This window comes from Chanos chanos, chromosome 5 (assembly GCF_902362185.1).
Source record: "Chanos chanos chromosome 5, fChaCha1.1, whole genome shotgun sequence".
Taxonomy (NCBI): Eukaryota; Metazoa; Chordata; class Actinopteri; order Gonorynchiformes; family Chanidae; genus Chanos; species Chanos chanos.
The window spans coordinates 27541355-27559472 of record NC_044499.1 but is presented as its reverse complement, the minus strand read 5'-3'; the positions used below and the strand labels follow the sequence as shown (position 1 = coordinate 27559472).

At 41.9% G+C, this 18118-nt stretch overlaps 1 protein-coding gene across 1 annotated transcript in view; it reads left to right on the top strand.

Moving 5' to 3' along the window:
- The window catches only part of plxnb2b (plexin b2b), an 89373-nt gene that overhangs the window by 11544 nt on the left and 59711 nt on the right, over positions 1-18118 (top strand). Inside the window, exons 5-10 of the mRNA XM_030773604.1 lie at positions 13006-13132; positions 13639-13795; positions 13997-14108; positions 14468-14579; positions 14838-14939; positions 16025-16120. Of these exons, the coding sequence (XP_030629464.1) occupies positions 13006-13132; positions 13639-13795; positions 13997-14108; positions 14468-14579; positions 14838-14939; positions 16025-16120 (706 nt within the window). The remainder of the gene's footprint in view (positions 1-13005; positions 13133-13638; positions 13796-13996; positions 14109-14467; positions 14580-14837; positions 14940-16024; positions 16121-18118) is intronic.

Below are 18118 nucleotides of genomic sequence, written 5' to 3'. Positions count from 1 at the left end.
CATAACTGCATCCATACCATAAAACATGAAAAAAAAAATCTTAATAGCTAGTTCACTCCTTTTAAAATGAGCGTACATTTCCTTCTTTTCATTGCCAGTGCTCATCTTTCACCACATCCTAATAAACATTTAACCTAAGTGTTCAGCTCGACTAGCTAACTATCTATCCAGCAAACTTCGATAACATGATGTTAGTCAGACACATAGGTTAGCCTTGCTACAATTGAACAGAGAGCAGTTTTTGATCAGGTTTTGCCTGTTGTTAATAATTTGCTGCTTGCTCACTAACTAGCTAACGATTAGTCTATTACATTGTCTAGAAATAATAATAATAATGACCCTTACCGCTGCATAGAGGTCTGGATGTTGCTGTTGTAGATGTCTCTTATGGTTAGTCCTGTTCTTCCCGGTCAATGCGTGTGTGCATTTGTTAATTGTGCAGTTTGTTTTTTGATGATTTCTCATCAAATTTGAAGAACTGCCTTATATTTGATGTTTTCCCACCCGGGCCTGGTGCATTGTCACCCATATCATGGGGCTTTGCGGTGAGGACGATAAAATGGACAAAATGAGTGCTAATGTTTCCTTGTTAGCTGCCTTGATAGTCTGTCGATAATGAGCATGCGTTTTCTAGTGCGCGTCTGTGATTGGACTATTTAAATCATCTATGTTCTTTCTAAAATGTTTAAGGATATAATAAATGTCTCACAATGTTTTCATTTCATCATATTTTCGTCAGTAATATAATGAAATCAAATTTATTTTGTTATATCGTCACGGTGCAGTGTTTCGTCTCGTCATCGTCATCGTTGATTAAATTAAAAATCCATTCGCCAACGAATATTTTCGTCATTAATTTGGTTGATGAAATTAACACTGTTTCCTACCCGAGTCTGGTGGATTGTCTGCCATATCATGGGGCTTTGCAATGAGGACGATGAAATGGACAAAATGAGTGCTAACAGCCCTTTCTCAATATGAAGTACGCCAAGTAGGTACTCCCGTTCTTGGGAGTTCGGACTCGCAAGTTCACCTCGGGAATCTGGACTCACGGTGACGCGGGAGGATGAAGTACGCTCAAACTACATTTGGAACAGCAGTGTTTTTGCTGGCTAGAGGCTATGGAGCTAGCTAGCTCGGTCCGCTAGTAGGTGTCACATCTCCGAACATTTAGGACTTTCAAGGAGGTGCTACTGACTCATATTCGAATCATGAATTATTAATTTCTCGCCTGAAAAATCTTAAAAACTACATTTGGTGACAAAACAACAGTCATAATACAAAACCTACAGTTATGTTATAGCTCACCTGATGCCATTGCCATTATTTTTGTGAAATTTGGGTGAAATGCATTCTGGGAAACTTGACTACCCAAGTCCACACAAGTCAACTTTTGAGGTATTTCATCTGTTCTTGGCTAGATGTTAACTTTGAAATGGAACAGCACTTTGGCCGCAACTAATGATGTTTCACAAGTCCATGAGAACGCAAGTACAGAGAAGAACGCATATTGAGAAACGGCTAATGTTTCCTTGATAGCTGACTTGATAGTCTGCCAATAATGAGCATGCGTTTTCTAGTGCGCCTTTGCTACAGTAAGTTTAAGTTTAAGTTAAGTTAAGTTTAAGTTTCTGTGATTGCACACACACAGCCAGTCACAAGCCCGGTTCTCTAACCTTTAGACCACGGCTGCCCCAGTAAGTGTGCGTCTGTGATTGGACTATTTAAATCATCCATGCTCTTTCTAAAATGTTTAAGGACATAATAAACGTTTCACAATGTTTTCGTTTCATCATATTTTCATCAATAATATAATGAAATCAAATTTATTTCTTATCGGCATGGTGCAGTCTCGTTAAATTAAAAATCCTCTCGTCACTGACCCCATATCACTTAGCATCAGCACAAAAGTCACACCACACAAATGGCTTTTTATTTTATTTTATTTTACTTTACTTATTTTATTTTGGTTTATTTCAAACATGTAATTTTATTTTGGTTTATTTCAAACATGTAATTGTAATTGTTCATTTTTTCCTTCATCGATCGATTTCCCTGCTTCACCTTTAACAGATTTCATGACTTATATCCTACTTGTAGTCAGTCAGCACAAAGATACCAGTCGACATGTTTGTTTGTTTTCCGGCCACTTTAAAAAAAATGTTGCAAGACCAAGCATTTCGAACTAACTTATATCCGCCTATTTCATCTACATCAGAGCGTCCACAGCGTTCGACCACATTGTTGGCAGGGCGTCCAGAGGGAATTTTGAAGGCTCGCGGCGCTCCCAGTGTGAACGTAGGCCTTCAAACTGAGAGCAGCGAGAGCGTCAAAATTCGCGCAAGCTGCCCTGTCAACAACACTGTAGAACAGACCCTCGGTTACGTGTGCCTCTTTGTAAGAGTAGTTATTGACTCGTACATCATGCTGCTCAAAGTCTTGTTGTTGTTTAATTTGTCTCCTTGTACGAAGTTTAGAAATTGTCTATGGGTAGCCGTTAGTTCATCTGTCTGCTCAAAAGTTGTGTCTACTTTAGTGAATGAGTTAAAGTCGGAAGTCCTTCTATCTAACAGTTCTGTTGGTACCACTAAACTTGTTTGTTAAAATAAATGCTCATGTTCGCATTTCTATACTGTGAATACCTGATGCGTTATTCCCTGATCGCTGAATGTGGTGATGCAGGAGCTTAATTATCTAGGGGAACTGAATTCAAAGAGTATTATTTATGCTATTGCATCAGCAATCACATATTGATCTTCTTAAGTTTTATTATTAGGTGATAGCGTCAGCAATCACATACTGTTGTTCTTAATTTATATTATTATCATTGTTATTATTATTGTAATGATAACGCTCACACATCTGACTCTGACTGGTGCTTAAATAGCAGTTTTACTGAATAACTCTAAGGCCATTATTAGTTTGGCTACGACCCACGCCAAAAACTAGTGCTCACTCCAAAAGACAAAAACAGAGAGAGAGCACTTTTCTTAATGCAACACTTGAAAAGCTGAATATCCCACCCCCCGGCTGCACCGTCAACCCCCCCCCCCCAGCGCAAGACTGATCCAACATTCCATGCACTGCAGACTGAACGTGCGAACACAATACAATGCACACAAATCAAACGACACAAAGGTCATTACATCATTATGTGAGTCCCGCAGTTTTTATGATATCGATTCCATTAAAGCGGTAACAGGTCCATCCTAATGCCTAGTAGTGTGCTTGTATACAGCTTATTGATCGGTCCACTCGTTTTTTTTTTTTTAAATTGCCATTTTTAATCATTTTTGCCCCATTTTAATGCACCTGACCGACACTAGGACCCAAAAACATGACACAGCACATCGTTTAGCTCATACTGTACCTATTGGTGGACGCGCTAAACTGTACGCTGCTATGATTGGTTGTTTCGCCGTCAGTCAACTGATGACGCTCGACGTTCGAAAAAGTTAAGGTTGGGGTTAGCTTTAGCAACTTAGCTTGCTAATGTGATCTAAGCCCCTTTGTTTACTACACTTCAGCTGGAGACAGATCGAGTATTTCTACAGTTACGATTCGGCCATATTTCATCTCGCGAATTGCACATGATCTTCAGTTTCGCATTTCAGGTGAGTCAAGACAGTTTGCCTTAACTAACAGAAGAAATCTCGCAGTGCTGTTGACGTGCTAAACTAGTAATTCATTCTTGCAGTATGGTTGCTGACTGGTGATTGTTTGATCGGTCCACTCGTTTCTTTTTATTGCCGTTTTTAATCGTTTATTTCCCCATTGAATGAACAGTTGGATTCAATGGTCCTTTGCTCCACGAAACGATTGATTATATTTTGTTTAGAGGTATTAATGTGATTGTTGAATGTACGCAGCCTGACGATTGTCAGCAACCTCACTGCGTTGCTGTCTGTGGCTGAGAATCACTGGTTCTTTGCAAAAGGTGCAGAGCTTTTAAGAAGAATATTGCTCTCGTTTTAAGTATTATGATTGCTGACTGGTGTTTGTTTGATCGGTCCACTCATTTCTTTTTATTGCCGTTTTTAATCGCTTCTTTTCCCAATGAAATGAATGGGGAAAGTTTTACGGCTCTGGTACGACGAGGGTTTGCACACAGCGGCAGCCAAGAGTTGGGTTCTATGATCTTTTGCTCGCGAAACGACTAATTATGTTTTATTTACAGGTATTTTATTTAGTGATTGATGAATGTAAGGAGTCTGATGATTGTCAGTAAAGCTGGTGATCCACTGCATAAACAACATGACTTAGCCAGCGCGTCGCTGTCTGTGGCTGAGAATCACTGGTTCTATGAAAAATGTACAGAGCCTTTAATAGGAATATTGCTCTCATCCTTAAGCATTATGATTAGTGACTGCTGCTTGTTTGATCGGTCTACTCGTCTTTTTAATTGCCTATTGAATCACTTATTTTTCCCGTTGAAAGTAAATGGAGAAAGTTTCAGGAAGAGGTGTGCTGCCTACCGTAGCCCAGCGGGTAACGCTGCCGCCTCTCGGCAAGAAGGTTTTGGGATTCTCGGTCGTGTGCCCAAGTCTTTTCTATGTGGATGATGCTACGGCCTAATCACATTCGCAAAGCTGCTGGAACCCTATTGCAAATATTAGTAAGTTCCACTATTATTATTATTATTAGAGGCCAAGCAGCGAAGCTGCTGGAACCCTACTGTAATTGTTCGTAAGTTCCATTATTATTATTAGGGGGTAAGCAGCGAAGCTTTGTGTCACCTTATTGGCTCATGCTGAGGAGAATAGATCCATTTCTTGAAAATCTGCCATATTGGATTGTCTGCCATTTTGAATTTTTTGAAAAAACTTTTGCGAACTAGTCCAGGACTGTTGATCCAATTACTACCAAATTTGGTACACATCATCTAGAGAGGGATCTGACCAAAAGTTCTATAAAGAATCTTGCTAGGCCAAAGGATATGGCTGCTGTTGTCCAATGAACTTTGATGGCGGGGCCTCTAAAACAGGAAGTGAGTTTCTCTCAGCAATGCCTGCATGGATTGATGCCAAACTTGGTCAATATCATTGACAGGGAGGTTAGTAAGTACCCACGAAGTTTCACAAAATTTGGTCACAGGGGGTCACTATACCAGAAAAAAATAAAAATATAATAAAATACCAATTACTTCAGAGAAAAGCAGATATTTCATGGAAAATTCTTGAGTTATCACAGTAAAGAACCCTAGTTGAGAAATTATTAATCCTCTGTGTTGTCCATGTTGTTCTATAGCCATCTTGGTATTACCCTTTTTTCCCCTGGTTTTCTGTGGCAAGCCATGGGAGTGCTATGTGGTTTTCCTTGGAATCTGCTAAAGCTCTAAGAGTGGGGGTCAGTTTGCCCACACTGTGTTGGACTTGTGTTTTGTTCCAGGGTTGTTCTGATTGCTTGTCTGTATGGTGCCCATGTAGCACCGCAGGAACTTAGAATGATCATAGTTCTTAGAACGCTGTTTTGAGGGGCTTTTTTAGCTCCTACTTCAGGGTAGGTACTTTCGCAGCGCAATAGGAACCTTGTGATGTAGGTGTACAGCTATTGGTCCAGACGCAGGTGTACGATGATTGCAACCGCCATTTTTAAAGATCCGAGCTCTAAGTCTTAGAGCGTATTACATTTAGTTTTTGATATTCATGTCTTCAAATGTCTGGAATTGTAGGAGGGGAGACATGGTTTTTATGTTTTTATTTTACCGGTATTTTATATCCCCCAACAATGACCATTTCTGCAACGTCCAATGTATATTTGTACATTGAAGAGGTAGCGTACACTCCGCTTCGGTAGGTGCTTGTGTGTCCGCTTATGTGGCTGTGATCCGCATTTTAACTAAAAATAAGAATGTGTTTACCCAGCTTACGATTGCTGCGAGCAAGCGTCAGGCACAAGCGCTATGCTAGCACCCGAAAAGTCCTATGCCCATCGAGTCATTCACTGCTACTGTGGTGGTAAATGCATAAATGCAGGGGGACATTTTTTTTCCCATTGGACTGGGTCTATCGCTATACAGTTTTATTTTTGTTAATGAGAAGGCAGTTATATGTTACCTAATGTGCACTCAATATTACTGTCATTCAAATTCAATAAAACTGGTTAATTGTGTATACTGTCGTCTAGTTTGTCGATTTCTTTTGCCGCATTAATGGCATTTTTTTCCTTTTGGAGGTATTTAAAAGGTCTTAAAAGTCATTAAATTTGTACTTAAAAATGTGCAGCTATCCATGGTTAGTCGTAAACAACAGCTCTTAGCTACTGTACCGTTGGCCGGCTTACGTCACTTCAGCGTTCCTAGTGGCGGTGCGAATGCAAACAGAAAAAAGGCCCTAGAAGGTATGTAGTTCTAGGGGAAGCTCCCCAGGGGGTAGTTCCTATCAAATGAGACCCTAGAACTGTTTGGTCCGAAAGCACCTATTGTTAGTAAGTTCCACTATTATTAGGGGCCAAGCAGCGAAGCCTATTGTAATTGGTAGTTAGGGGTCCAAGCAGCGAAGCTGCTGGAACCCTATTCTAATTGGTAGAATTTTTCACTATTATTATTGTTTCCACCATGGGAGTCTATGGCAGCCCCTAGAACCCCTTGGTTGATTTTTGTGAAATTTGGCACATTGATAGAGGACAGTCCAAGGTATCCAGGCACCAAATTTGGCGTCAATCCATGCATCCCTGTAGCGCCACCAACAGGCCAAAAATCAAGGTACGTTTTGCGTACATATTTGCTCATAACTTTTGAACCGCTTGACCTAGAGTTGTGATCTTTTTTCCCCCTGAATCCTTGGGTCATGGCGAGTTGAATGCACCCATTGCCGTCAATTTTCTGCCTAGCTAGATTTTCCGCCATTTTGAATTTTTCCAAAAACCTACTTTTGCGAACTAGTCCTAGACCGTTGATCCAATCACCACCAAATTTGGTATACACCATCTGCAGACCATCCTGACCAAAAGTTGTATAAAGAATTTTGCTAGGCCAAAGGGTGCGGCCGCGGTCATCCAATTAATTTTGATGGCGAAGGCTCCAAACAGGAAGTGATAATATCTCAGCAATGCTTGGATGGATTGATGCATCATTTTTCAGTCAGATTGCTTCTCCTTCAGAGCAGGATCCAAGTAAGGCTTTGCTTTAAATTGCTTCAGTAGCCGCGATTTCTGGTTTCTCTCTCGTCTCTGTTGCTTGTTATTTGCCTGAGTTGCTGCGATTTCTATTTGCTCTGCTCACTCTGTTGTTGTTCACCATATATTACTTACTTCGTGCTGGATTCTTTCGGGTTCGCTTTGACTTAGGTTCTTTGTCAATTTATAACTGTGCTCTGTCTGGTAGCTTCGCTAGCTTACTTTATTAGGGAGTTTGAATTCCTGTCGCGTCATCTGTTGAGTTGCTGATTTGCATTCATTTGTTAGTCTCAGCCACTGACGATTCCCGGTTTGTTCTGGTTCCTGAGGGGGCGGGGCTGTAGCCAGCCCTTAAGCCGCGAGCGCTGTAGTCACAAGACTCATTAGGAGTAGTGCTTCCACCAAGCGGCAGCTGGAGCGCTCTCGTCTCCCTTGTCTCATCTCCCTTGTCTCGTCTCCCTTGTCTCGTCTCCCTTGTCTCATCAGATGAAGACTTGGTCGGACTAAGACAAGGGAGTCTACCTGTGGGAGTCCACCGAGGAAGGACAACGAGGAAGCTGAGACAACTGCTGCCCATCTGCCGTACCCTTAGTGATTCATTTTCCATTTGCTTATCTGCATAATTGTACTACTACCCTGCTTCTCTAAATACCTTTGTCCCCCTCCTTCTGTTTATCTATGTAATTGGGCAACTACACTTATTGCTGTTGTTTCATCATACTGATACTGCGCTACCACACTTTCCAATTATATTTGTCTCTCTCACACTCACACTAATCATGTGTCATCTCCCTATTCCTATTCGAGTTTCCTCTCGCAATCTTTGCAGGTGGCGGCCGCAGCATCCTTGTGGACGTAACCTGTCTAACCTCATCCATCCGCTGCGCTCTGCTGACACTACTGTTGTCATTTCAGGTGGCTTCTGGAACTGCCAATTGGCGGTACAGAAGGCCGACTTCATCTCTGCTCAAGCTTCCATGCTGTCCCTGCACTTTCCGGCCCTCACTGAGACTTGGATCATGCCGGAGAGCACAGCCACTCCCACTGCCCTCTCCACTGTTTTTTCCTTCTCTCACACCCCCAGACCCTCGGGGAGGGGTGGAGGAACTGGCTTCCTGATCTCCTCCTCATGGAGCTTCCGAGTAACCCCTCTCCCTTCTATCTCCCCCACATCTTTTGAATTTCATGCTGTTTCTGTTTCTTCCCCTTGTAAACTATGCATGACTGTTCTCTACCGCCCACTGCAGTCATTCCTGGACGAATTGGACACCCTCCTCAGCTCCTTCCTTGAGGACGGCAGTCCCATCCTGCTGCTAGGAGACTTCAACCTTCTGCTGAATTCTACTCAGTCTGATGGCCTACTCTCCCTCCTTCAGTCCTTTGACTTCACCCTTGCAGAGTCCTCTGCAATGCACAAGGGTGGCAACCAGCTGGACCTTGTCTTCGTGAGATCAGGAACATGGCAGTCTCTTGTGGTCACACCGCTCCACGCCTCAGATCACTTCTTCATGTCCTTCTCTCTCTCGATCTCACCCTCCCTGAAATCCTCTGCTCCCACGCTGCCAGTCTCAGCTAGGTGTAACCTTCGCACCCTCTCCTCTAGTGCCTTCTCTTCTATGGTCTGCTCCTCTCTCCCATCTGCAGAAGCCTTCTCACTTCTTCCCGTGCAGGAGAAATCCTCTACGGTCCTTTCTGCACTGGCCTCCTCCCTGGACACCCTCTGCCCCCCCCATCACCAAACTGGCTCGCCTCTCCGTTCCCAGTCCCTGGCTGACTGATAGTATTCGTGCTGACAGAGCCCAACTTCGCGTGGCTGTACGGAGATGGTGAAAATCGAAATCCCCAGACGACCTATCCCACTACCTCTCTCTTCTTTCTTCTTTCTCCTCTACTCTATCCTCTGCCGAATCTTCTTTCTTCCACTCCAGGATTAACTCTGTCTCTTCTAACACCCGCAAACTCTTCTCCACCTTCTCCTCTCTCCTCCTCTTCCTCCTCCTCCTCCTCCCTCATCCCTATCTGCTGATGACTTTGTCTCCTTCTTTGAGAAGAAGATTAAAGACATATGCGACTCCTTCCCCTCATCCCCTCCGCCCCCCCACTATCTTTTCCTCCTTCTCCCCTCTATCTGACTCTGAAGCTCTCCCACTTATAATATCCCACCGTCCTACTACCTGTCCTCTAGATCCCATCCCCTCCTCTCTCTTTCAGGCCATCTCGGACGACATTCTGCCCTTCATCTCGTCCTTGATCAACAGCTCCCTGTCTACTGGCACAGTTCCCTCTGCCCTGACGAGGGCACAGGTCAAGCCACTGCTTAAGAAGCCCACTCTAGACCCAATTGATGTCAGTACCTACCGTCCAGTCTCTCTTCTACCATTTCTCTCCAAAACCCTGGAACATGCAGTCTATAACCAACTCTCTCCATATCTTCTCCAGAACAATCTCCTGGATCAGAATCAGTCTGGATTCAAAGCCGGCCACTCCACTGAGACGGCCCTCCTTGCTGAGCTCTGTCCTCGTGCTCCTAGACCTCTCCGCAGCATTTGACACGGTTAACCACCAGATTCTCCTCTCATCCCTTGCTGGGCTGGGCTTCGCCGGATCTGCACTCGCATGGTTCAAGTCGTATCTGTCCGATCGTTCTTACCAGATCTCTTGGAGGGAATCTGTCTCCTCCCTGCAACCTTTCCACACTGGAGTCCCACAAGGTTCTGTACTTGATCCACTCCTCTTGACTCTCAGGTTCAGCCTCGCATCACAGCCTGCTTAGCCAGCATTGCCTTCTGGATGTCCGCTAACCATCTCAAACTCAACCTGGAGAAAACGGAGCTTCTGTTTTTTCCCGCTAAGAACCCCCCAACGTTCCCCACCAGAGCAGCCAAAAACCTTGGTGTGACCCTTGACAACCAGCTGACCTACTCCAGTCACATTGCGGCAGTCACTCGATCCTGCAGATTCTCCCTCTACAACATCAGGAGAATCCGCCCCTTCCTCACGCAACAGGGGACCCAGCTCTTGGTCCAAGCACTTGTCATCTCCCGCCTGGACTACTGCAACATCTTACTGGCTGGCTTGCCAACCTGCGCCATCAGGCCGCTCCAGCTTGTTCAGAATGCCGCTGCACGCCTGGTATTCAACCTCCTTAAGCACTCTCATGTCACTCCACTCCTTACTGCACTCCACTGGCTTCTGGTAGCAGCCTGCATCCAGTTCAAGACGCTGGTGCTGGCCTACCAGGCCACAAGAGGCTCCGCCCCATCATACCTTCAATCCCTGATAACTCCTTATACCCCTGTTAGAACCCTCTGCTCTGCAACCTCTGGTCATCTGACGGTCCCCTTGCTTTGGGAACCTGGCAGCCATTCTTCCCGACCACGCCTCTTCTCCGCCATTGCTCCGCGGTGGTGGAATGACCTCCCTCATGCAGTTAGGACTGCGGAATCTCTTGCCATCTTCCGCAGAAAACTGAAAACGCACCTCTTCAGGTCCCACCTGTCCCCCACTGCCTAACCTCCCTTTCTTTTATATATAATACATGTGTGTGTATATATATATATATATATATATATATATATATATATATATATATATATATATATATATATATATATATATATATATATACTAACCTTGTCTTGTATTTATATTTGTCATTCACTGTCAAAGAATTCCAGGAGCGCAGTACGAAGGGTGGATTAAGGCACAGCCTTATTGTGGTCTCTGTTTATGAGGTAATAGGATCTGACTGATGCACTTATTGTAATTGATGCACTTATTGTTTTGTATTGTCTGCTAAATACCAAATTGTAAATTGTAATGCCAGACTTGGTACAATTCATTGACATGATACATAGGCCTACTAGGGCCCCAACAAGTTTCATGAGATTTGGCCACATGGTGGCGCTATACTAGGAAAACGTCACAATGTATTCAAATACCCATAACTCCAAGACAAAAGCAGATATTTCAGCCAAACTTCTTGTGCATCATCACAGTATCAAGCCCTAACTGGAATACTTTGACCCCTAGATGTCAGCCATTTTGTTTGTCGACCATCTTGGAATAAGTAATATTCAACGGCACACCATAGAAGCCCTCCATGGATCATAATGAAATTTGGCACCCTCGTAGAGCACAATAAAAGGTATAGTCACCAAATTTGGTGTCATTCCATCATTGGCTCTAGCGCCACCAACAGGCCAAACTCCACAGTATATTTTTGCTTATAACTTTTGAACCTTTTGACCTAGAGTGGTGATCTTTGTGTCACCTTATGGCCTGAGTCATGCTGAGGAGAATGGATCCTTTTCTTGAAAATCTGCCATATTTGATTGTCCGCCATTTTGAATTTTTCAAAAAACCTACTTTTGCGAACTAGTCCTATGCTGTTGATCCAATCATCACGAAATTTGGTATGTATTATCTAGAGAGGGACCTGAGCAAATGTTCTATGAAGAATCTTGCTAGGCCAAATAGTCTTGCTGCTGTCATCCAATGAATTTTGATGGTGACGGCTCCACAGAGGAAGTGATAATATCTCAGTAATGCTTGGTTGGATTGATGCCAAACTTGGTACAGTTCGTTGACTAGGGGACAAAAATGTAAAAACATATTAAGATACCCATAACTCCAAGACAAAAGCAGATATTTCAGCCAAACTTCTTGTGAGTTATCACATTAAAGGACCCCAGTTGAGGAATTATGAACTTTCTGTGTTGTATTTTGTTTTATAGCCATCTTGGTATTATCCTTTTTTTTCTCTGATTTTCTATGGCAGGCCATAGGAGTGGTATGTGGATTTTCTTGGCATCTGCTAAAGCTCTAAGAGTGGGGGTCAGCCTGCCCACACTTTGATGGACTTGTGTCTTGTTCCAGGGTCGTTCTGACAGCTTGTCTACATGGTGGCTGCTTGGCCCCGGCATTGCTGCTTGCAGCTATATTTATTATTATTATTCTACCCAATTTTAGCGCCGCTTCTCCTCCTGCAGTTTTCATGATATTGATTCCATTCAAACGGTAACAGGTCCATTCTAATGCCTAATAGTGTTCTTGTATACAGTTAATTAATTGGTCCTTTCGTTTTTTTTAATTGCCGTTTTTAAACGCTTTTTTCCCCCATTTTCAATGCACCCAAGCGACACAAGACCCCAGAGGAAAAACATGACACAGCACATCGTTTAGCTCCTGCTTTAATTATTGGTGGGCGTGCTAAACTCTACGCTGCTGTGATTGGTTGTTTCGCTGTCAGTCAACTGATGATGCTCGACGTTCGGAAAAGTTAAGGTTGGGGTTAGCTTTAGCAACTTACCTTCCTAGTTAGCTTGCTAATTTGATCTAAGCCGCTTTGTTTACTACACTTCAGCTGGAGAAAGGTCGACAATGTCTACAGTTAAGATTCGATGACGCAGCAGCGCAGTCACATTTGCATTTTCTTGCAGTAATCCATCTCTAGTTGTACTTGCTACTTTAATGCCATCATTTAATATATGTTAAAGCTTATGAGGAGTTATTTTAATAATTTCTAGGTTCAGTGTTCAGATTGCTGAGCTATGAATAGAATTTTTCGGAGTAACTGCAATTTCACTGGGTTCAGGTTCTGAAATAAGATTATGGTCACAGCTAAGTGATGTTAGTATTACGTCTAATATACACAGTGAACCATTAATCAGAATTTCCCTATACCATTGGCACGACATTGATGAAACACTGTGTCAGTCTGAAGATATCTATCGTTGATAGCAGTATTATGTTATGGTTCTTGCTCCAGTGTTCACTGTTAATTGCTGAGTTCTGCTAGATGGTGTATATTACATACTGAGGACACACTGTTGTACTTAACCTGTTCTGGTTAGCTGCAGTTTTGGTCCTAAGTCCTTTTTCTGGCAGATGTACCAGGATGTCTGAATGTAGTCGTGCAGGAGAGAAGAACGGCTGGTTATGGAGCTCCAGGCAGCAGTGTGTGAAGATTGTTTCATTCCATCCTCCCAGTCTGAGCTACAGAAAGACACAACAGGTTAGCACAGATGCTTAAGAGGAAACAATTACATCACTCCCAATTTTAAACATCAATTTTCAATTGCGCTTGTCAGAAAATAGGAGTAAAGCAATGGGAGCTAATGGACTTAGAGCTTAGCAGGTATATGATTCAGTGCATTTTAGCGCTCTGTCCAGTACTTTACAAGAGGAAAGAAAACACTTTTAAAACAGAGCTTTGTGCTGTGCTGTGTTGTTCTGTGTTCCAAAGTGACTTATAAAGCAGTGTGAAGTTTATGATAAGCTTAGATCATTAAAGTTTTAAAAATTCTGTACCTTCTTTGCACCATTCATGGAACAAATCTATGTAGTGCTGTGCCATGAGGATTAAGTCAGGGGGTGCCGTCCTCTTTTGATTTTGACTGTTGTGGCCTGTAAAGCCCTTTGAGACTGTAAACAGTGATATTGGGCTCTAAATAAACTTGAAACTTGAAACTAAACTATAGCTGCTGGGGCCCTTTGTCAAACCTCTTGTATTTGCCTCAGGTGGAGATCAATATCCCCTCCCTCCCTACCATTAGGGGCTCTGACAAACTGCACTGCTCATTTGGCTCCTATAAGAGTAATGCAGAGGTTATTGGCTCTGTGGTGCGCTGCCAGCTGCCTGGGCTCGCTGATATTCCCCCTACACCTGAGCACCAAGGTAAGGCTCAGAAATGGTCTCTGTCGTTTATTCCATGAAAGCACAGTTTGCTCTCGGACCAATTTTAGAATTCAGAATGAAAGATTATATATTAGACTTGCTTTCCTATTTCACGTGATCATTTTTTGCACTGTTCTGTCATTGGAGACACCTGGTGAAGAAGGTGGTCTCTCTGCTAAACCTCTCATGTTTTGTCTGTAGATTATGTGGGAGTGCCATTAAAACTCTTTGTCAACAATGCTGTGGAGGTGGCGTCCCGTGAATTCAGATTCTATAACTGTGCTGCAACTGTGCGAAAGGCAGAAAACACACCGTGAGTGAGCCTTTTGTTTTCCCGTATGGCAGGCATTATGCTGGCCTTGGGGCTATTGCTCTGTGTTTATACGTGTGACATGTGTGATCGTAATGAGTATGACATGTGTGATTACATTGAATGATGCATGACTAATGAAAGGATTTTCTCCCGTTGACAGGAGAAAATTGCTTTAGGTTCCCATTCCTTATAACCAAAGTCATTCATCCATTTTATTTTTTGCTGCCTGTAAGGCTGTTTTTAAGAGTTAGAATGTAACTGATGATGTTGTTCATCAAAATAGCCTCCCGTCAGTTCTGTTGCTGTTTTTAGAAACTGCAGTTAAGAGCCTGTGTTTTCATAGCTTATGGTCTTTTTAGGTGCACGTCTTGTATTAGCAGTGTGTGGGGTTGCCAGTGGAACACTATGGACCACACCTGTACAGACATGAGTGAGGCTGATACAGGACCTAATATAATCAAACACAAACAGGTGAAACTCCCAAAACCTCATTCACATTTTTTCAATAGGTCTGTGTGTTCAAGGACAATCAGCATGTAAGCACTATAACTTTGATTAACCATTTGCAAATATGATCTTCTTCCAGACCCATCATTGACCTCTCTGACCTACGTCAGCTTACCCATGACACACCTCTCCCAGAATATTTGAACATTTATGAGAACATGCATAAGAATTTAAATTCAGAATTGAAATATTGCAAGTTAAGTCTTCTTTTTATACATTCAGGCCCATAGCTGTCCACGGTTCGAAAACCCAGATCCTGTCCTCATACCAGTCGGCTATAAAACTCGAATAAGTTTTGAAGGAATAAATCTGGAGCCTTACAAGGTAAGATATACCTTGTAAGTCATTCAGAATATGTCTGACTTTACAGTTCAAATCCCACCTGTACCACATTTGGCTGTTATGCTCCAGTTTGGCCCACAGTTAGGAGGCAATTCCCTGGGCCTGTAATTCAGCCCACTGGGCTTCCTGCATCTCTCACTCACTGGCCACTGAAAGGCAGGTGTAGTTTTAGAAACAGTAAAGCGAATAGCACTCTCCTCCACATGTTCTGTGTTCTTTGGTGATGCTGCAACCTGAAGTTTGGAAGAATGACTTAGCCTAACAAGAGACAAAAATGGACATACCTACAAGAATTCTAGCAACAAAAACCATACGCACATAAAAGAAATAAAACAGTGTTAGAGCATGAAACAGCATGATTGACTCAGTCCTGTTAAAGAACTGTATAACAGTGGATTCAATTGCCAGATCTCACTCATACTCAAAACTCAAAATGATTTATTTTAAAGAAAGTTATTATGCATTTTCAAACAAATGTGTGGCTATGTACTTGGCTAGCAAAATATCCTTCTATCACGCACAAAATACCTTTCCATCATGCATTTTTAGCTTGTTTAGCATCCACATACTGTACAGACTACTTACTGAAGACTCAGCTGACTGGATGGAAATGGGTCGTGGAACTTTGACATCACCATGTAACAAAAACACAGTTTTTAGAGTATCTTGGACATCAATACTAAATAAATACACAAATAAAGGTTGGATTACACGATTTATTATTATTATTATTTTTTTTTGAAGTCAAGGATTCTTTCATGCTTGCTACTCTTTCTTCAAAACTGTGAATAACCCCAGCTGTGCTTAATCCGAGCCACAATCCATTTGAATCTCAGTGAAGAGGGTAGCAAGTTGAGGTTTGGCAGTTATCTTTTGTCAGATTTGCCATTTTAGTCTTGATTCAACCACACCTACTCACTCATTTAATGTGGAATGTACTGAGGTAGAGATATGAAAAATTGTTTAACTTATTTTTATTTAAAGCATCAGATACTGAAATCTGGTCCTCTTGTTGAATATGTTGCATGTAAGTTTACTGGGTATTTTCCTCTATCTTGTCTCTGCAGGATGGAGAGTTCACTATAGGCACAGAGCTAATGAAACATTTTGAGGAAGATGTCAAAACAGAGGCTGGGCCCTTCTTTTCTTTCAGTGGCTATGTGGTCAGTGTTCTCTCTCTCTCTCTCTCTCTCTCTCTCTCTCTCTCGATATTGTGTTTTACTGTATATTGTGTATTAAGCTACAAGTGTTAGTTCAACTGTCCATGTGTATTTTGTAGTCTTCTTCTTTGTTGTTGTTTAGCTTCATTTTGAGAGTAACATATATACTTTTCTCAAAGCCAAGTCAACAGTTTTTATAGAATAAATCCAGTCCTGTGCCACAGTTGAGTATAAGCTTGAGAAAGCCTCAGATTAAAATCATTCATTGTTATATCAGAAATAGTGGAACAAAGCAAATGTGCAATGGAGCTGCAGGACTATCCTGCAGGGTTTGGGAGCTCTGTGTAGGTGGTAAGGAATGTGTCAGAGTTAATCTCGGATCTATCCATTCAGTAATTGAGTTACGTCTCGGAAAACACCACTTACCACGTGGGTGCTTAGAAATTCTAACTACCACATTTAGGCATATTTATTGTTATAAATACGTCTAAATATGGAAGGCAGAATTTCTCATTTCAGCTTAATTTAGAATAGTAAATCATAGTTCTTTAGCTTGCTAGTTTGATAGTTTGGAAAGATAGCCTCAGCCTTTGGCAGGAGAACAGTCAGTGGCTGGGAGTCAGTCTGTTTTTCCCAGGTTCTTCAATTGCAAATTATGCAAGTCAAACAGAATGTCAGGGTAACCGCCTGGAGTTTTACAGTCCCAGTGGGAGGAAAAAGCCTTGCTTGGTGTTGCACCTTGCTAAATCTTTTGGTTAGAAAATATTACCATAATTGAGTTTGCCTACAACTGTGGTTAGTTTGTCTTTTTAAATTCAGGCATAATTAATCAGCAATCTAAATCTAAACTGTGCCAAAAATATCTAAACTATGCCTTCAGCCACGCAGCATGCCCATACCTAAAAACCACCAAAAGACTATGTATGAAGAGAAATAACACAGAAAGGCCCTTCAGGGCTGTGTACTACACTTGTATCCTGGTTTTTGCCATAAGAAACAAAAAGGTTTTACAAGGCAACAGTTTATACAGTAAACTAGAAACTATACAATAAATGACTTTACTCCTTATGCTAGAAAGTAACTCAGAGGTATAAAAACTCACTCGCATGAAAAATTGTCTCACATAACACATGTAAGATTTAGATATATGATAAGATGAATTTTACAAACTCTTTTAATCAAGTAATTATGGTAACAGTATCAACACAAGGATTGGTATGTGGATCGAGGTTATTATGGTGATTAAAAAAAAAAAAAACAGTGCTATGAATCTTAACTGTTAAAAAGAGAGCATGAAATCATTAAGCTGGAGAGATGCCACTTCAGTTTGGAAAGCTACATACTTCCTTTTGCCTGGCTTTGATAAGCAGTAAGCGGTATGGACAAATCATTATCTCTGTGCCAGTTTACACTTGGTTTTTGGCACTGTTTGAATATCATTACCAGTAGCAGCATCCCTTCTGAGTTTTCTTTTTGTAAATTAATACATTTCCCATGTTATCCACAGAAAATGAAATGCGGCATTGATTGTTAAATTACAGGGAATACAAAATGAGTACTTCAAGGCCTGGTCTGTGATTGGTCAAAATGTCATTCTGAGATGAAGACCACAGAAATAATTGTAAGCAATTTCATTTCATTTTGTTGCAATGTAAAATGGAAATGCTGTTTAGCAGGCAAACTGCAAATGACACTGCTCTTGATATGTGATGAACAGCAGTCTATAAGGAATATGCACTCACTAACTGGTTTGTGTTTATGCTTATTTACAGCTTATTTTGAAGCAATGTTTTCTTTCTCTAGCTAGTACATTTGGCAACTGCTAAGTGGGTGTAATAAAATGTGTACTTTATATAATCTGGTCTTTACCCACAACCCACAGTTTGAAAAACACTTCTGGATGGTGGTATTGTATTTATATTGCATGCCCTGGAAATTTGAACTTCCTTCACCAGACCACTACATTGCAGAAATGTTCAGATAATGGTTATAGATGAACTA